Below are 21,775 nucleotides of genomic sequence, written 5' to 3'. Positions count from 1 at the left end.
AATTTAGTTTGTTACATTTAAATCTTTCAAAATTTTTGTCATTTTTGGGTTGGGGGGAGGGGGGCAAGTTAGACACTTACCACAGGTGCTTCATACCCTTGTACCCTTGTTACTGTACTGCTTGCTAGATACCTAAGCATAACATTGTCTGGCTATTGTAGATACCATATTCTATATTCATCAAAAATTCTAGTTATGGCACTTGTTTCAATGCAATGTTATGACCTTGACTGGGAGTGCTAGCAGCTTCTTCTAGTCTGCCTTACAGATGATGTATTTGCCATTGTATGGAATCTTCAAAACACCGGGGGATATTTGTTGCTGCCATAGAACTAAACTATCTTTGCCACACTTACTTTTTTTTGGTCAATGACTACAGCTCCTAACAAAACAGAAACAATACTACAGAAAAAATACATCTCTCACTCCATAAACAAATACAAGAGCAAAACAGTACCACTATTCCTATTCCATATATGTGGGGTATACCTCAAAAGGTAGTGAATGTAATGAAGTATACCCCATATATGTGGGGTATACCTCAAAAGGTAGTGAGAGTACTAATGAAATATAACCTTCATGCCATGTGTAAACCACAGATCAAATTATTAACTCTGATCTGCTCTTCTAAGAACAAATTCCATCCTCCAGCATATCCTGCTGTGTATGAAGTGCCCTGTGATTGTAATTTGGCCTATTATGGGCAAACAGGAAGATCCCTTCAAATCCACCTCAGAGAAGAAATACATTCATCACCATCATTATGGCTGAAAGAAAACCAGTGCACTAAAGTAGAAGATGTTACAAGTTAGAAACTTGTAACATGGCAATTACTGATCTGCTAAAAATTTGTAACAAATTTTTAGCAGATCAGTAATTGCCATGAAGCATTCTTCTAACTTCAATAAGTATTGTTGCATTAATCTGCTAAAAATTTGGGAGGCAGTCATCTTAAGATGAGTTTAAATGACTGCTAACACCACAACTATAAAAAGTTATTACCTCTTCTATACATTAGAAGACACCAAATTAGGGCTTTTGATCTTTTGTCTGTTAAAGTTTGAAATGTTTTACTTACTCATTGTTATTGTGCAGACCGTATAAAAATGTGCTCTGAGGATAGTGGTTTCAAATATAACCAATTATAAGTTGATTAATAAATAACTTTTTATGATTTATTAGTTTTTGTGTTGTAATATCATAAAAAAGAAATGAATAACATCCAACACCTAAGCCTATATTACCCACCCTGAAATTTCACAGTATTCCCCCCCCCCCCACACACACACAATCACTCATAACATACTTATTAGTTGAAAGCAATTCAAATGCTTGTAGTGTAAGATGGATTAAATGCAAAATATTTGGAATAGCAGTGAGCATCTTATTTGAGTTCTGGGTGGCTTGTCAATGGCAATATCTCAATATCTCATGATAGTAGAGTCTTATGTTGCCATGGCATCATATCCATCTTCATCAGATCACTTTGTCAGATACATGAAACAAATGTATTATATATACATTATAGAAACCACTGTGTTCTTCTTAATACATAGAAACATAGAATTACAGTATGTATACAGAACTATACATAGAACAATATGTCTGGTAGGACTTTTATGAAAGAATGATAAATAACAAATTATCTGGTAATGGTGGCAAAGAATGTTTAATGAATAATGAGCATTTTGGCACAATTTGTTTCAATATTGGAATACCATGAGTTGGCATAATAATAACCTATAAAAACAGAGGAAAATTTATATTAAAACTTATTTATTGTAGAATTTTCACCTAAGTGTCATAGGCATCTTCAGTACAGGATAATAGAAGCAATCAAACAATAACATACAATTCTAAAAAAACCCATCTTAGCAGCTAATGTAAGATAACTAAAATAGTCAATAATTTCCTAACTTAAAAAAATAAATAACATTAGATAAGATTAGCAGATTTAAAAAGTACTATCTCCCCAAAACAGTATAGTACTTATTCCAATCCAAGAGATATAACTCGCATTCCTATCCCATATGTGCAAGGCATATTTGAATGCAGAGCAAAAGTTTTAAACCACTGAATACTTTTGCCCCATCAGAAAAATCTCCACCTTTCTTATTTCGCCTAAGGACAAGCTTCCACTTCTCGGTTGTCCAGGAGTTTACCAGATTCCTTGCTCTTGTGGCTTTTCTTAATTTGGATAAACTGGAAGATCTACCTTTATTTGTCTAGAAGGACACAAATCTTATATTAAATATAAGACTTGCTGAGCATGCTATTTGCACTAAACATAGAATTCACTGAAACAAGACAGGAGTGAGTCCTTCATAAAAGTTGTTTCCTCATAGAAAATCTTTACAAAGAAATGTGTGAAACTTTACTCCATTGTCCTAACTTAAACAGATACGATAGTCGATGCCTATCCTCTTTATGGAAGATGGGAAAGATTAGCCATTTTAAAAGCACTAACTTTATTTTTATTTTATTTTTTTATGTTAAAAAAATTGACTGTTTTAGTTAGCTTACATTAACTACTAAGGTGACACTGTTTAGAATTGCCTGTTATTGTTTGGCTGCTGTTCCATAATCCTGTACTGAAGATACTTATGACACTTAGGCAAAAATTCTACAATTTAATCAGTTTTATATGTTATTATTTTGGCACTAATTAGACCTGCCATTTTCAGTTACAGTCAGTGAATTTTACAAAAATGAATACCATCACACAAACATGTATAACAAAGCTGATACACCTATAAAACAGACACCTCAAACTATTAGGGCCAAAGAATGAAAGTGTAGTCCTGTTGTGGCTCATTCTTTTGTGTGTATATTGCTGAGTGTTTGCCTGTACAAACAAGTGGTTGCCGAAGTAGCTAAGCCCCTCATTTATTACACACTTGGATAAAGGATTGCTGACCACATAATATCTAGTCCTTATTCCTATTCAAGGTTCCATGGGAACATATGCCGTTTTTAATGGTTGGATGGATAGCAAGTCTGCTCTGTAACCTATAGGGTGTTTTTGAATCTCACTTTAACATCGGTGTGTTTGAATGTTTTTAGGTGGCACTTTTTACTGCCCAATATGAGACTATCACCACCACCACCACCACACTGCTTCTTAGAGGCCCAAAGTGGCTTCAAAAAATGCCACATTTGGTCTCTAGAGAAGAGGAAGTGGATTATATAATCCTAATCCCATCCATGTCACTAAATATGCAAACTTCTATGGGTAGATAGGATACACACATTAAAAAAACAGTGAAGCTATTACTGTGTATACTATATATACGCAGCAATAGCTTCACTTGATTCCTTGAAAATATGTATATAAAAATTTCTTTCCAAGGCATGGAGTATTTTTATATTGATTTCTGCTAATAATAGCTCAGTCCGCAAGGACATTTGAAATTTCACAGTATTCTTCCCCCCCCCCCTCCCAATCACTCTTATAACATACCTACCAGTTGAAAGCACAATTCAAATGCTTGTGGTGTAAGGTGGCTTGTCAACAAAACTGGAGTTTACAAAACATGAAATGTTATTTTTCTATGCATATTTGCTAACTTGATTTGAATAAAGTTGCTAATATTACTATACACAGAATACTGCTAATGGATTTGCTGGAGTAGTTGGCCGAGTGGTTAGAGTATCCAATCTCCAGCTAAAAGGCTGTGGGTTTGAATCCCGCTGTGGGCATGAATGTTTGTGATTGTTTATGAAAATACTAGTGGTGGTGGTGAGCAGTAGATGGCATTGGTGTAGATGATGTGGTTCACTATAGCTGGTGGAGTGAGTGGTAGAGACAGAGAGTTGTAGAGTAGGTGCCCTCTCTTGACGAGTCTTTGGACTCCTTGGAGGCATCACGTAATAATAATATAATAATGATGATATTTGACTGAAACATCCGTTTCAGTCAAATATCAAAACTGCTGTATTATATATAGAAATCTAATCTCATCTTCCTTTCCCTCTTTTACCTTGCGGTGTCGAGGGTTTTTTATTAATCATCGGACCTCAGACCGTTCACAGGATAAGGTAGTCAGCCCTACGCCCCAGTGTATCCTATATCCTGCAGTGTCGAGTTTTCAAGGCCGATTTGCCTGCTTTGCGGGAAGAAAAACCCCCAGGATAAACTGGGGAGAAAACCCTGCTGTCCACGTCCAAGACCGGCTAACTTGGCTATGGCTGAGGAAGATCCTTCAGCTCCTCACGTCACCGACGGGAATCGAACCTAGGACACTCCTTCCCCAGCCATATGGTTGCGAAGTGCATAGCCACTAGGCTAACCACACGGACCAATATATATATATTTACAAAACAAATCATTCGTATTTGAGATTTAAAAGTTTATATATATAACAAAATATGCAAAGTTGAGTAGCTTGTGTGACTAGTCATTGATGTCGATGTCATAAATAGGTAAGTTTCAGTTGATAGATAAAATCTAGCCAGCCAGCTATAGTAAATTTGTTATATACCAATAGACCAAACAAATTTATATATTTACCTGATGTTGCAAAATACACCTAAAAATAAGCATAAAATAGAAATGTAGAAAGATTAAGATCTGAAATGTCAAATATCAATATATCTAAACAATTTTAAACGAAAATATCCCGTCCTATCTTCCCTTTCATGTTAGGCTCAGCCTAACATAATCAAGGAACTTGCTTCTTAGAAACCTATGTACTGATTATGATAGAGCAGTTAATCTCATTTACATTGTCTACTATGTTTGTAAATTGCTTGTATTCCTTTGCTGGTTTGACAGTTTTGTGAGATATAAAACCTTGTTACATTTACTTGCAAAGCCTTGGTAAAGGCTTTTTTGCATTCTAGACATGATTGGAATGAAGGTCTTTCCAAACAAAGATCCATCACCAATATCAACTAAACTAAAGAAGCTCTTAATGAAAATATAAAGTGAATAAATTATTGCTAAAAAATCAATAATATTCTTTAAACATTCTTTGGTGGTGAATTGGTTCATACTTGTGGATCTCAGGATCTACTCTTGCTTTTTAACTTGTTTATGATTGCTCTATTCAGCCTGTTACTGCCAGTGACCTAGGTAGCCAAGTAGAGAGAGCATCGTCACTTTGCAACTAACTGACTGTGAGTTCTAACTTCATTATGACATGGATGTTTGTGCAAGTCCTTAGAAAGATGGTTTTTTTCACTGTCTGACATAAGCCCACCATTGCTTACTGACAGCTTTAAGTAGCTTTGAAAAAAAAAAAAAATAAAAAATACACCATATTTGGTTTCTAGAGCAAGGTATCCAGTTTAGCAAGTCTTAGGTTTACTACAAGTTTGCATTTCACGGGTGTAACTACTGTAAAAATAAAGAAATAAATAAAACTTTGGCACATGTTCTTCAGCAGCATTACTATCCTATAAAATGATTCAGCAGCACTTATGTTAGTATTAACACTTTTTTTTTCTGCACACACACACAGGTCAACTATGATGGACTTAGGAATTTCAATATAGCAATTTTTTTTTTAACACTGCAAGTGTTCTGTTTGATCAGATCAAGTTAAACATTAGTATTTCTTTTAATAATTAATTTTAGTTAAATATCCACCTGCACCAAATTTCATCAAAATCTGTTAAGTGGCTTAGCTACTTATACCAGTTAGACATGACCTCTGTATATAAGGCTATGTACTGTATTGGTGGAGCTGTACTTCAGGAAGTGGATGAGATTCAGATGTTGGAGTAATGGTAGACGGTTCATGAACAATTCATCGAGGAAAAATTAATCACATGGACAATTTAATGCATGGAAAATTCATAGAGAGAAAAATTTGTCGCAGGGAAAATTCATTGTGGAAATATTTCGCTGAAAGATAATTTTCACAAAATATAGTTTTTTATATATTTATGTATTATTTGTTTAGATTTTAATTAGATTTTCATATTTTTATTCTTTTAAAATGAAAGTAATATATTATTGATTGGTGAATTTCCTAATTTCAGTTTGGTCTTAAAAAGTTGTAAATATTTTTTATTACTTAAATACTGCGGGGTTCTGCTGAGATGGCATATTAATATTTACAAAACTGGAATAGGTAAATGGAAAAAGGGCATCATATTTAAGAATATTTATTCTGTGAACCGTTCGTTATATTTCTGCTCACCTAGACACCCATCTGGATGTGATATATATATATATACAAGGGTGGTCTGAAAAGTTCTTGGCCTAACAATGAAAAAACAAATTTATAATTTCAGAAGTATTTTTCTTTTTTCAATATAATCTCCCTTAAGACTAATACATTTATTCCAGTGCCATCATCCTGTCCCTGTAGTGGTTCTCAGTAAGATCTGCAAAATACCCCTCTATAGCTGCAATCACCTCTTGATTCAAAGAAAAACACTGACCAGCGAGGAAGAGTTTTAGTTTTGGGAAGAGATAGAAGTCAGAGGGAGCCAAATCTGGGGAACAGGGTGAATGCTCCAACAATTCATAGTGCAGATCCCTTAATTTTCCCATTGGCAAAACACTTTTGTGGGCAGGTGCATTGTCCTGATGAAAGATGATTTTTTTTCTTCTGCAAACTGGATCTTTTCTCACAAATTTTTTCGTCTAGTCTGGTTAAAAGATCGAAACAATATTCCCCAGTTATTGTTTTACCCTTTTCAAGATAATTAATAAACAAAGTGCCTTTAGTATGCCAAAATACCGATGCCATCACCTTTCCTGCTGATGGAACCGACTTTGTTTTCTTTGACACTGAACAACAACAACAGGCTTCTGTCCACTGTTTTGACTGCTGTTTGGATTCTGGTGTGTAATGGTGAATCCAAGTCTCATCCATAGTAATAAATCGATGCACAGAATCAGTTTTATTCATGTTACAATTCCAAGCACTGTACAGAGATTTTAACGCGAGTGCGTTTTTGGTTTGATGTAAGCAAGCCACACCCATTTTAACCAAAGCTTTTTCATTTGCAATTCTTCACGCAAAATATATCCTACACGTTCTTTTGAAATGCCTATAGTCTCAGCAATTTCATGCACTTTGACTCGCCAATCATTCAATATCATATCGTGCATTTTGATCAATGATTATGGTGTTGTTACACTTTTTGGACGTCCTTCATGTGGATCATCTTAAAGGCTGGTACGGCCACGTTTAAACTCAGCAGCCCATTTCTTAATTGTCAAAAATGAAGGAGAAGAGTGCCCATAAACTTTTACGAACTTCGAATGAATTTCTTTTGGCATTAAACCTTCTTTTCCAAAGAATTTTACAACCGCACGATACTCAATTTTATCTATTTCAAGGGATACAGACAACCTTTTGCTTCAAGCAGCTGTATAAAACAAACTATTTGATAGAATGACTTGCAATTTCACATGGATGCTTATGACATATGTACCAACTTAGGAAAAGATAATCTTGCCAACAGTTTTGCCATCTATAGTCGAGGGCTGAGGAGGTTTCAGAACACCCTTGTATAATCGAAATATTATTATTATTATTTGACACCTCCAGGTCGATGAGTCCAAGTACTCATCGAGGAAAGGCACCTGCTCTACAACTCTGTCTTCAACATTCAATCACCAACTGACTGCAACTACACAGCATCTACCACCACTCGTATTTCCAATAACAATCACAAATATCCATGTCCACGGCAGGATTCGATCCTGCAGCCTTTTGGCTGGAGAGCAGATATGCTATCCACTCAGCCAATCAGGCCAGCTATTTCTTAAATTTTTTTAAAAATATTTCTTAAATTTTTTTTAAAATATTTCTTAAATTTTTTTAAAAATATTTCTTAAATTTTTTAAATATTTTTAAAAAATATTTTTTTAAATATTTCTTATATGGGAAATTTTTTTTCACATATATCTATTTTATACCGAATAAAACTTTTTAAAAAGCTAAATATAATCGAAATATTAAATAATATATAAAATATTTCTTACATTTTTTAAAAATATTTCTTATATGGGAAATTATTTTTCACATATATCTGTGATGAATTTTTGTATGATTAATTTTCCCCCAACGATGAATTTTCCTCATGATGAACTGTCCAGACACGATGGTAGATAGTGAGCTGAAGTACCAAAGCACATTGCAAGTGTTGCAAAGACTTCACATCGGATTGCTGCTATGATGAAAAGTACACTGGCCTGTAGGGATAAGGAGGTGGTGGTGCCTGTATATTGGTCAGACCACATATGGATTATCATCATCATGCTTTTCAAGGATTTAGGCCTAGTGTGGCTGGCCTGTTGATTAAAATAATCAAATTTGTATTTGATTATTTTAATATATACTTATGATAGCTTTTAGAATATTATTTGGTATTTCTCTTTCTTTTAATATGTTAAATAAAATACTTCTTTTAACTTTATCAAATGCTTTTTCAAAGTCAATAAATGTAATGTGTGTTTCTAAATTGTATTCTCTTCTTTTCTCTATTATTAATTTTATGCAAAAGGCCAGGTCTATACATGATCGTCCTTTTCTAAATCCATTTTGTACATTTAAAATAAAGTTTTCAGAATATTTTATTAGTTTGTTATTTAAAATTCTGCTATATATTTTGTAACAGGAATTTAGAATACTTATACCTCTATAATATTTAGGGTCATCTCTGCTACCTTTTTTAAAGATAGGGATCACTATTGCTTTTTTCCATTCTACTGGTGGGTTACTTGTTGAATAGATTTTATTTAAAAATAAAACATATGGATTATTGTGCTCAGATTTAGTCACCTAGTTTTCACTGTGATGAGGAAACATTAGACAGGGTCCAAAGATGAATAACAAAAGTGATATTAGAACTCTGGAGTGTTGATTATGAAGAGTGCATGAGGAAATGTGGATTGCAGAGGTTGGTGGATTGGAGGAAAAGAGGAGATATAATAGAGACCTTGAAGTTAGTTAAGGGATTCTATCAGATTAATACAGAAGGAATTATAAAAAGAGTGGATGTTAAGATGAGAAGAATGAGAATGAGAGGCTATCTCTGGAAGTTGTATAAAAATGTGGTGAAAAAGGGTGTGAGGAGTAGTTGCATTTCCAGAGTGCATTGTAAATGCAAGTAGTATAAATAACTTCAAAGCTCATTATGATAGACATGTTACTGGTTGAGTGAACCTTCCATGAAGTCTATTGCCTCCATGTAGGCAATAGACTCATCATGGTCAAAAAAACTATCATTATAAATGACACTTTTTTCCCCTTGCCTAGATTTATTTTTAAAGTAAAAATAAATTTAGGCAAGAGGGAAAAAAAATAATAAAGTGTTACTTTTGTATCCTTTGTAAAGAATGCTTAATAATTATCATAAATGCAAATGCTGACTCAGTCTAATGCTTATCATGAGTAAAATAATATTACTTACGATATTAATAATTCACAACATTTAAGATATCAAACTGACTTACTTCAGGAAGTGTGAATAAACAGCAATAGCCAGATTTTCCAGAAAACTACATATATACAATTTTTAATGGCCAATTGTAATGTACATGATATTGAAAGAAATTTTAAATAAATCCAGTAATAAGTCAAAATAAACACTAATTAGTCTTTTGTCACTTTATCTGTTTCGGCATCTATTTCAGCTAATCTTTCTCTGAGACGATTCAGCTGCATCTGTTTTCCATGTGTTCTGTAAAAGATATCAAAAAATAAATTTTACTTCTCTAGAAATATTTATAATGCAAATTAGAATTATTTATCTCCAAACTGCAGAGTATTATACAAAATTCTTGGCCTTAAGTTTCATATATTTGTCATAATGAAACTATGGAAAAAACAGTGTCATTATGCATTGTTTTAAAAAACAAATTACACTATTTTATGGTAGATAATATTTTCATTTATACAGTAAAAATAAATCTAGGCAAGGGGAAAAAAAATGTAATATAATACTTTTTAGGGCAAATTTAATATTAATTTAAACAACTTTTTAGTTAATTGTGGGGGTGGGGGTGAGAAGAGAGAAAAACTTCGACATAGCCTATAAAAGAATGCAGAGAACCAACTAGAACTTCTGACCCAATTTTCAACCTCATCTTCTCACATAGTGTAACTTATTAGGTATCCCTCTGAGCAGGGATGGGCTAGCAGTTTAGGAACTTAGCCAATCAAATTTTCAATTCTAAACTGTATTTTTTAAAGAAATTACAAGGGCAGACTAATATATTAACTAAAATAGTTCCAATATTTTGGCAAAGTCAAATTGCCATCATTACACTACACTAAGTAATGAGGCTGAAGCATGTCAACTGGGAATAAGCCGGAGTCCTAAATAGTTCCCCCATAGTGGGTTAGCCCACCGGGGGGGGGGGGGGGGGGGCACTGATGATAACAATTTGCCTTTTCCAAAATATTAAAGTATTAATTAAATTTATTTTAGTTAATACAATGTATAATAGTGTGCATTGTAATTTCCTTAAAAAATAGCATTATGAATAGCCAAAGTATAAGCTTTACCAGCATAACTTGTAATTCTGAATTGGCTTAAGCCACAAACAAAAAAATAATGATACAACCTAATGTCATGCTGGCTGAGGCATCACCCAATTAAACAACACCCACTTTTTTTTTTTGTTTTTCTTTTTTTCCCATAGAACTAGAGTGAACAGTGAAAAGTCAGCTACTGCAATGAATGAAACCTCAGCAGAAATGAAAGTAGGCACCATCGGCATAAAAGGTATGAATGAAAAAAAGTGGAACTAGCAGAAGAATTAGAGAAATACCATGCTGACATAACTAGTGGTATTAGTGAGAGAAAAACCAGTGAAACAGGTGAGATACTGCTAAATAAAAACTATAAGAAAAGAAAGGAACACAGCTATAGTATCCAACAGTAAACATGAAGATTCATGACTGGCAGGCAATTTCAAGTAGAATGATGTGGGCCAACTTCAGATGGAAAATTAGACAGCAAGACTTGTTTGTGCCCATAGTCTCAGAGAAGGAAGAAGTGGAAAAATTTTTTGAATCATTAGAGCAAGTGACCAACAAAAAGGAAAAGCTGCTTCTTGATGGAGATCTTAACAGGAGAGTAGGAAATGAATCCAGATATACAAAAATGTTTGAGGAAATTTAGAGAAAAGAGCAAAGAAAATAACAATGATAATGTAATTGCTGGAATTCCATTTGGAACATGAACTAGTCATTACAACATGGTGCTCTAACCATGTTGTAATGACTAGTTATTATATAATTAATTATGGTGCTCTAACCATAATTAATGCGCATAAATTCCCTTTGAAAGAAAACACACATGAAATAAGAAATCTTACTGACTAGGTAACTGTTGATAGCGATATCTTTTCACTGGAATACAAGAGTATACAGGGAATCGGAAATAGATAGCAATCACTATTTAGTTTTGAGAAAGATCTCCTCATGTCTTAGACTGATAAACATGCTACTGAAAAAAAAGTAGTTTGTTTGTTTTTTTTAATTTTATTTTTTGACATAATCCAGAAACCCTATTCTGGAGACTAAACAGAATATTTTCGAATCATTTCAAACCAATAAGTGGAGCAGTGGTTCCACACCAGGTGATGAAATTTCTCTCACCTAAAAGTTAAAAAACTGCTTCAACACTAGCAGTTATGTAGGATAAAAATTAGCCATAGCTTTAGCAAAAATTTTAAATCAACTAGACCTGAGATCAGACAATTGTGGTATTCTATGCAGGCTGATACTTCACTACCAAGATTATCCTGGTGAACAAGCACAAACTGTTTTCTAACCCTGTATATATAATTTTTTTAAAATTTAACTCCCACCCATGAAAGGTTGTAAACCTATAATAGATTAGTATACTATGGATAGGATTTGTTTTAGTTCTCTCTTGAAAGAATCTGAAAGGAGGATATTAGCATTTGAGAGGAAGTGCTATAGAAAGATCTTGAGAATAAGCTGCACCCAGAAAGTGAACAATGAGAAAATTCACAGACGAATACAACCAAAAGAAAACCTGATCCAGAAAATAATCAAAAGGAAACTACGTCTTTTTGACCATATATGTAGAATGAATGATGGGGGGGGGGGGGAATGCTGCTGCTTGGGATGATTGAAGGAAAGAACAAAAAAGGAAGACCAAACAGAAAATGGGGCGATGACATTGTCAAATGGTGCAGAAACTCTATACACAAACTGAGTCATCTTGCACAAAACAGAATGCAATGGAAGAATCATATCAAGATGGCATTAGACACCTACGGGCATTGTACCCATGGTTGTTGATGATGATGACTTCTTTATAGGTTATTGGTAGTTCAAAATTATTTTCAGTCTTGGAGTTACTTCTATTATTCTGTATAGTTTTATCTGATTCATCTTTATAAAGTTCTTTGTAAAATTCTTCCAGTCTTTTGATAATTCCCTTTTAATTTCTTGTTACTGTACCATTCTTTTATTTTATTGCTACTAGGTATTTGTTTCCAATCGTCGGGCTTCTTAAATTTTCATATTTTTGTTTTATTTTTCCAGTGTTATAAGCTCTGATTTCATGTCTTACTCTTTTCCTTATAGTTTTGCATAATTCTAAGTATTCTATTTCTGAAGTAGAGTTTTTATCTTGTTTCATATGGAGTTACTTCTATTACTCTTCTCTTTTGGATCATGTTTATGGTTTCCTGTGAAAGTTTGTTTTCTTTATTCTTTGCTGATGAACTCATTAAAATTATTGCAGATGTTACTATGATATCTGTTATCGCTTGATTTAGTTTATCAACATCCTCTTCAAAAAAGTTTATCTAATTTGTTTTATCTATTGTTTCTATATTCTTTTTGTTTTTCAATTATTGTCTTAGGGTCAAGTTTCTCGGTTGTATTTCCTAATTTCTTTCTTTCTGATTTGAGGGGCAGCATAACTTTAGATCATACTAGTCTGTGATCACTTCCTGTTCTGAACTGATTTATGACTGATACATCATGTACTATAAATTTCCTGCTGCAGAGGATATAGTCTATTTCATTTTTGACTTCTCTGTTTGGACTTCTCTATGTCCATTTCTTTTCTGGGCATTTTTTAAAAAATGTGTTCATGATGTAGAGTCCGTTGGCTTCTGTAAATTCTATTAGGATATTTCCATTTTCATTTTTCTCCCTTAACCCATGAGTTCCAATTTGGGAAAAGTTTTTTCCTATTTTTGCATTATGATCAACCAGTAGTTGATTGTACTAAAATAATATAGTACAATCAACTGTATACATGCACTGAGGCAAATCATGGGAAAAAACAGAAGATATCAAAAACATCTCTGTTTAGCATTTACAATTATTGCAGAAGTTTTGATGCTGTCAAAACTTCTGCAATAATAGAAACTCTAGAAAATCAATCCATACCAAGTGAATGTGTGGAAGTGTTAAAAGAAATAGTCTCTTCTTATGTGTACTTGGGACAAATTTCATATTGAAAATGGATTACAGAGTGAAATTAAAAGAATACAGTTAGCCTGGTATTCATTTGGGAAATTGAACTACATCTTCAAGAATAACTTACCCATCTGCTTGAAAAATAAATATTCAACCAATGCATATTACCAGTACTCACCTATCATTCAGAAACTTAGGCAAAAAAAAAACATACTGGTGACAGAAAGAAGAATGCAGAGAATCATCCTAGGAATAATGGATAAAAAGAGGAAGGAATGGATCAGATCACAGACAAAAGTCTTGGATGTAACAAATTGTGAAAGCATCCAGATGGAGATTCCTCAGGCCAGATAGGACATCTGGCTCGAAGAATGAACAACAGATGTAAGAGAATGGATACCAATTGTAAAGAGAAGACAGGGAAAAGACAGATGAAACAGAAAAACTGGCTGGAAAGAAATGGATGGAAGAAGTGGAAGACTGGGATGGAAGATCATGGGGAGGCCTTCATTCAGCAGTGGATCGAAAATGGCTGAGAAAGACAAAGATTTATTTTTCAAGCCTCCAATAAGAAGGATGCTGGTGTCACACCATGTAATGAAATTCATCTCCCACCCAAAGACAATCACAGAGATCCAGGCCAGAATTCAGACCTGTAGTCAGGTGACTGGAGAGTGGATATGCTGATCACTCAGCCAACCAAGCAGTAAATATATGAATTAACCTGAATATACAATATTCAGATTAATATAACAGGGATTATTTACATTACTTACATCAGGAAAGCTCTTTATTATTTTAGATCAAATAAAAAAACCTATCAGCATGTATCCTTTTAACCATTCTTTTGAATAATCTCTTCATAAGTTACCTAATGAAATATAAAATTAACTTTTGAGACCAGATTTAATTATAGAATATATACAAATTTGACATGCCCAAAAGCAGTGATATTGTTTTTTTACTCTTTAGATTACCTACCTTACTGAAATTGTTTTAATATCCACAGCTAATTAACTTTAGAAAACAATCTGAAACTTTTTTACAATGCTGGAATTTTTAGAATTAAAAATAGTTTCAAAATATCAGCCTTATAAAAATATACTTCCTATAAAATATTATAGTACTGCTTCCACACAACATACACTCACAGAGAAACACTATTCTCATCCCCTACATCAGGAATACATTTAAAATAATATATATATTTTTTTTTATAAATCAAGACACATAAGAGGAAGAATTCATTAAATATTATTACCAGAAACACATTTAATTTAAATATCTTTATTTGTAAAATTTTCAGCTAAGTTTCATAGCCATTATCAATACAATTATATAAAATCAAAAAAGAGAACAACCAAGGATACACCTCACTTAAAGAACTCAACAATCTGGTTTAGCAAACCATGCATTGTCTACAAAATAAAGGGTTCACTGAAACAAAACCAAAGTTTTAACAAACGTTGTTTTCTTCTGGAAAGACAAGACTGTACAAAGAAAGCTGTGAAGCACACATTCACAATCCAAACCTGAACAAAAATGATTGCCTAAAACTTTCTCAATTTTGGGAAGATATATTGACTATTACTCACCATTCATGTGTTCCTTAATTTGAAATTTACTTTGGATATCTATTAATGCAGATGGAGCTATTCTCCTGCAGCCGATAGTGCACATAATATCATGAACTATCAATTGAATTGTTGTTCTCTTTTTTGATTTTCTATAATTATATTGACAATAGCTATGAAACTTAGCTGAAACTTTTACAAATTAAGACATTTAAATTAAACATGATTCCAGTAATAATATTTTATGATGAATTTAAAAAGATAGTCAAAGGACTATATAATCCTCAGACCACTTCTAAACTATATATATCAAACTAGCCAAGCATATTCTCTCTCTTATGAACAAATTCCATCTTTTGGCATATCAAGAAGTGTTTTATGTCTATGACTTTACCCACTATGGAGAACATAAAGAAATATTAGATCGCCTTGAAGAACAAAAAACATACACAATGCTACTCATTTAATGACAGTCAGGATTAGTAAACATGCACTAAATGGAAGTAAAGAACAACATGCAGAAGCTACTGCAAATCAGAGAAACTATCTTTGGACAGCATCAACAATAAAGTACTCTTTTACTTCAACTAGTATGGCTGCATAAGTTTATCCACTAGAGCTCTAGCAGACTTATTTTAAGACCACCCTGAGTTCAATGACTATAGGCTATGTGTGTGTATATATATATATATATATATATATATATATATATATACAGGGTGTTCGGGATAAATTTGACAGTTTCGTAAGGAAAAAGAAAATCTTCTTTGTATCTATTAAATTTAATGAATTGACAAAAAAACATTACAGGCAGAGTTAATTACAATACTATCAACAAGATTTACTCAAAATAACCACCATTAGCATCGATCACAGCTTCAATTCTGCTTCGGAACCTCGAACAAGCTGATGCTACAGTCTCCCTGGGAAGGGCCGCAAAAACTGTTTTAATTTTATCCATTAACTGGGCTTTTGTATTACTGGAAGTGCGATTGGTGTCTTTTTCAACTGCGCCCCATACAAAATAATCCATGGGGTTAAGGTCTGGGGAGTTTGGAGGCCAAACATTTGGACTGGTGAAGTCGTAGAAATTTTCAGACAACCATTTTTGACTTTTCCCAGAGGTGTGGCAAGGAGCCGAATCCTGCTGCCATACATACGGCCTACCATTGGCTACCCTTGTTATCCAGGGCTTGACTACAGTTAGCAACTCCACGAACAAAGCCCGAATTCCAATGCCAGGGTTCTTCAACACCTGTTCCTGCTGATTTGCGAGGAATTCTGTGTACGAACGCAATCAGATCGTCTGCTAGGGATCTTTCTTCTTGCTACATCCTCGTAGTCACCATTGCAAGTCTCTAGTTCATGCCTGATTGTTTTTACTGTATTCAGGGAGCATTGGGCAGCAGTCGTAATATCCTTATTTTGATGGCGGGCACGAATCATCATGATACAAGTTATTCTCTTCCATGATTCAGGTGGGTTCCAGCTATCCATCCTTTCTGACATCTTGTATATGAATGAAGAAGGGTCCAAACTTTTAAATGAAGAGAAGTGTGTGTTAATACATGTAACTTACGGAAAAATATAATTAATTATAAATATGTCAAATTTATCCCGAACACCCTGTATATATATATATATATATATATATATATATATATTCAGCTGAAGAGGGTATGCACTAAGACTAGTTCTCTTCCCCCCCCCATTACAATTCTGAAACAGAAACTGGTTTGAATTACTTAAAATCAGCTAATTAATGAATCACATAATTTATGTTGTTCTTATATGAGGATGAGTTAATACCAATAAGTAAATTTATGTATAAATAACAGCCAACACCTAAACCATATTACTTGAAGCAAGATATTCCTTGCTTCAAGGAATTTTTTAAATCAATTTTTAAAAACCAATTTTTTAAATCTCAATCTCCATACCATCTGCTATAAAGAACTAGTTTACTCTTGTTTCTAAAAAAGACAACTGTCCTTAATTTTATTTTTCATAACATTGGAGTCACAAATAACAAGAGATTTTTCTTTTTTTAGGAATAATAATAATAATCATTTACAGTTCTTTTAACATGTAGCAAATGAAACAACAACCAAAAAGATGTTCTTTCTCCATGACTTGAACAGTCACTTATCTGAACAACAGCTTTAGGATAACCATCTCTAAATTCTCATATTTGTCCAAACCCAGATATAATAGAATATTACGTTTGTGTCTATGGAAGCATAACCAAATCATTTCCTTCCTGCTCACTCTACTGTATAGATGCTAAATTTCAGCTCAGTGCCTATTCAGTATATATAATCATGATCACTGTTAAGATGAAATGACATTTGCAATCATACCACTCTCCTCAAAACCTGTTAAGGTATCAGAGCAGCAACTTGTGACCATCAACCAGGAGCCCAATTCCAACTCATTATACAATCCATTCCTGTTCATTTAACCTTCTTACCAGCTGAGGTGGATGAAATATCCAGCCCATCATTTCATTTTGCATGGATCAAAACTTCATTGGCATTCTACCTTTTATCATGGCATTACCTCCCTCTGCCGTTAATCCCTTCATGGCTATTTTAGAACCATTAGTGGATTAACTGATAGTGAGTGACCTTTGTGTCAACTGTCTTTACGCATACTGTTTTACTTGGAATTTCCTTTACTGTCCTAAGATATCTGACCTTTTTTTTGCCTCACAAATGATTTATTGTGTCTCTTCCAAAAAACTGAAACAAATTTCACATGTGCAAAAATAATCAATCCTGATCAGTGGTCATTTCAGGTGGTCATAAAATACAGCAAATTTACTATTAATGAATCTATTTAGTAATAGTAAATTTGCTGTATTCTATTCTTTAAATCAGTGCAACGGAACAGTTGCACTGGTTGTTCTTTTACTTTACTCACAATATAGGAACAAATTTTTTTGTGAATTTTCAAATGTTTGCATTGAAAATATTATGTCACATATTTATATTTTTAAATAATATTTATTGAAACAAATGACCTTTTGCTTTCTTTCCTAGCAAAATACCATTATATGGATCACCACATTTCAGTTTTAGAAACGATTTTTTTTTTGTGTGTGTTTTGTTTTTATAAACAACAAATGATGTTAAATTGCATTACTTTTTTGTAGGATGCACATTACGATAATATCCAGTGCGTAACCACCGTAGATATGTTGAAAATATAATATGAAGGATATCATATATGGAATGATTCAAAATTTATGCATGCTTACACTCCCTCCTTATCCTCTCATGGAATTCAATTACATAACTACTCTAAATTTCTACAGATTTGAAAACATTTCCAGATAGTATTCAAAATCTATTACTTCATTTTATCGTTTTGACAAAAGAAATAAGGCAATAATATTGTAATACCGTGAAGCTTCTTAATTCGGTACTATTTCTTTGCAATCTAAAATCAGCTGTTCTACTGTCTGCTGAAATTATTTGAAATTTTAGAAATACTATGCTATATTTTCACCATGTAAAACTGCTTATATGTATGCCAAACAAAAGAAAGTTCAGTAGTATTATTTTAGTTTCTTTTTCTTAAAATAATCAAAATATCTTTATTTCTACTTCTGCTGCTGGTTGCTATTTCTGAAGTAACCTATGTCTTAGAAATGCTTGATAGTAATCCTCTTAACTGGAGGAAAAGATAAAGGTTTAGATTACTCTCAGTGCTATTGAGAAATTAAAGAGAGAACACTTAGCCAGAAGTCACACTAAAGTGCCTCAAGCTGTAGTGCGAGATACATCAAGAATGTCGTGTTTCGTTTTCAATTGTTGATTAGTAGACATCCTAACATAGAAAGAAATACAGACATTTCTTTTACAGGCCGATATAGTATTTATGCTAAAATAAGTCTTAATTTATAATGATCAGTTTAATTTTTATTATCAAAAAATTATAAATTATTTGATACAATTATCTTGAAAAAGAGGATTTGAATTATTTTAAAAGAAAAGGAGTGTATGCTTTACATAATCTTATTTTTTGGGGGGAGGGTTATAGACCTATTCAACCTGCAGATATTTCAGAGAATTTATTTTATAAATCATTTGCAAGACAACTGTTACAAACGTAAATAACTTGGGAAACATGCCCATTTATTTTAGTGTAAATAGTATCAAAGGTTTAGCAATGCCATGTATCTAAACTAGAAGAAAAGTCGTTATATCTGCTGATGTTAGAACTCTTCTATAAATAATTTTTTCTGACATGATTTCTCTATTAATTATAATGTAATCAATTGACAGATTTTTGCCTTCTTGCTTTCTCCCATGTTATATGCAGCGATTTCTTCTTTGTACTACAAGAAAAAAAATCAGATAACACAAGAAAAATATGTAGTATTTTCTTTTTCATTGGGTGAATTTAAAATGTTCTTTCTTTGTGTTTTGAAAAGAAAGTACAAATGATTTTTTTCTTACTATTTTTGCCATTATAACAGCTTATACAATTATAAGAATGACATTTTACCATTTTTTCTCCCACACGAGGAAAAGAAATAATAATACTGTCGAACTTCATTGTAGCGGAAATTTTTATTACAAAACTTTGTAATATATATATAAGCAAAAGTATCGCTTACTATAAAATTGGGGCATAATATCTGAACTAGCAGAAAATATATACATATCAATTTAAATCATAACCGTTAATTTTTTTGTAATGACCAATTATGCAGGGAAATCAAGAAGGCGAAAGAGCAAGGAACAGTAGGTTACAATATAAAGAAAAAAAATGTAGTGATATGATTAAAAAATTTAATGTTATTCTCTATAAAGCAAAATTACTCCAGCACGTCCTTCAGGAAATCTGTGAAGTATTCTTCGAAATATGATTTTGAACAAAAATATAACATAATCTTGAATGTCAGCAGGCGGTTTTTTTAAATAATATTTCAAATAATTATCGTGAATTAATTTCTTCGAGAAAAAAGAAAATGTTTTGTGGAGTAAGTGATTAGAAAAAATTAGCGAAAAAAAAAAATTAAAAATGAAATTGATTCTCTAAGGTAAGGTAATATTTAAGTGAAGAAAATATGCAAGGATCTTTATTTTGTCCAGGCATTAAAATTGTATTGTACAATAAAAAGAGAAAATAAAAATAATTTCTATATTTTTAGTCTATCCAATATAACTAAGATTCAGTTACCCACCACAGAACGAGGAACTGCGTTTCTTGTTATAGGCAACTGAGATGTAGCTATGAGTGTGAGATAATCTGATTAAGAGTTCTCTTCAGCGTGAGGGATTATCACGCCTTCTAAACGACATGATGGCCAAATTGCACTTCTTATCCATGTTCTTTCAACAGGTCATCTGAATCGTATCCAGATTTAACTGGACATCTATAGATGTCTTGGCCAGTTGGGGGGTTAATCCTCGATCCCCCCCATGATCAATTGGTAACTACAATGTCTTTAGGTTAGAGAGAGAGACCTAAGTTTGAACAAATAAAGCAAATTAGCATTTTTCAAAGAAGTCAGAAGGATGAAAAAAAACAAAAAAAAAAACATATCCACTGATTGTAAAGGACCTCTGTCCAAATCACATTATGGCATGAAAGACATTTACAGACTTTTTTAGCTGAAGGCAAAGACAACCAAGGCTGATATGAAAGTGGTAGCATCATTCTTCCTGGAAACTTGGACGTTTGCACTGAAAATCAGTAAATCAGTTAAGATCATGCATTTAAGAGATGAAAATACATTTAATGAGATGAGTGGACAGACTGTAACATGCTCATGGTGGATAAATTATTAATAATGATAAGAACAAAAATTTTATTTTTCACCCACAGTACAAAGTACTAGTGTACCGTACATTCCACTTTCCCATCAGAGAATTAGCTTATTAATATAAAATAAAAATTTTTACGGTATAAAAATTTATGCAACTGTTAAAAAAAAAAAAAAAAAAGCACAGAAAAGAAAAAGTTAAATTAAAACTGACCAGGCAAATTAAAAAAAAAAACAAAAATATCATAATTTAGAGGCTCAGAAAATATCCCCACTTCCTCTAACATCTTAACAATGTACAAAGAACAACAGGACAAGAGAATACGTGATAAAGGCTAAATGCTACAGTAGCTACAAGACAACTATAACAAACATTTAAAGGCATACATACTCACCGTACATTTTCTTTAAGTTCAGCATACATCAACCCATGTTTTTTGCTTTCCTCTTCAAGTCTCTTTGTTGAGAATGCCACACCTACCCTGAATTGAAATAACAAGCATTGTAAATAGCAAAAATTTTATGCAAAGCACATAAACTCTAAATGTTATGTTGAACAGAATTACTATCCTTTTTATTGATTTGATTTATCAATACATATGCAAAACTACTTTTACCTCTGGAATAAACCGTAGAAAACATATGCAAATGTTTTCATGTATTTATATATATAAATACAGTAAACCCTCGATTTAACAGACTGATAGGGGCTAAGGGGTGTCCATTAAATTGAAAGTCCGTTAAATCACGCATTTTTTAAAATAAAAATATCTGTAACATTATACTGCAATTTTATCAATATTAGCACTGTAATAACAAAAAAATTGTTTTACACACAATTTTTAACAGAATATTCACACTTTTAGATAAGTTAATGTTTGATGTTGAGGAGCTTGGTTTAAGTAATCCTTCTTTGAAAAAACTAAGAAGTTTTTTTTTGAACTTTTGAATTCTGCCATTTTTTTATAATTAACTCCCTAAAATTACGAAAATGTGTGTAATAAAACTGCCACAGAAAGTCACGGCATGTGACAAAAGAACCAATTGCA

At 32.7% G+C, this 21,775-nt stretch overlaps 1 protein-coding gene across 1 annotated transcript in view; it reads right to left on the bottom strand.

Moving 5' to 3' along the window:
- Positions 1-9,451: 9,451 nt before the first annotated feature.
- Positions 9,452-21,775, bottom strand: part of DnaJ-60 (DnaJ-like-60) — a 47,991-nt gene continuing 35,667 nt past the window's right edge. The window contains exons 5-6 of the mRNA XM_090399447.1: positions 21,122-21,208; positions 9,452-9,645 (exon numbers count right to left, since the gene is read on the bottom strand). Coding sequence (XP_090255573.1) covers positions 9,558-9,645; positions 21,122-21,208 — 175 coding nt within the window. The 3' untranslated portion in view covers positions 9,452-9,557. The remainder of the gene's footprint in view (positions 9,646-21,121; positions 21,209-21,775) is intronic.

This window comes from Typopeltis vanoorti, chromosome 10 (assembly GCF_054136105.1).
Source record: "Typopeltis vanoorti isolate ZY-2024b chromosome 10, IOZ_Tvanoo_1.0, whole genome shotgun sequence".
Lineage (NCBI taxonomy): Eukaryota > Metazoa > Arthropoda > Arachnida > Uropygi > Thelyphonidae > Typopeltis > Typopeltis vanoorti.
Note: the sequence above shows the minus strand (reverse complement) of the source record. Positions and strands in the feature narration are given on the sequence as shown.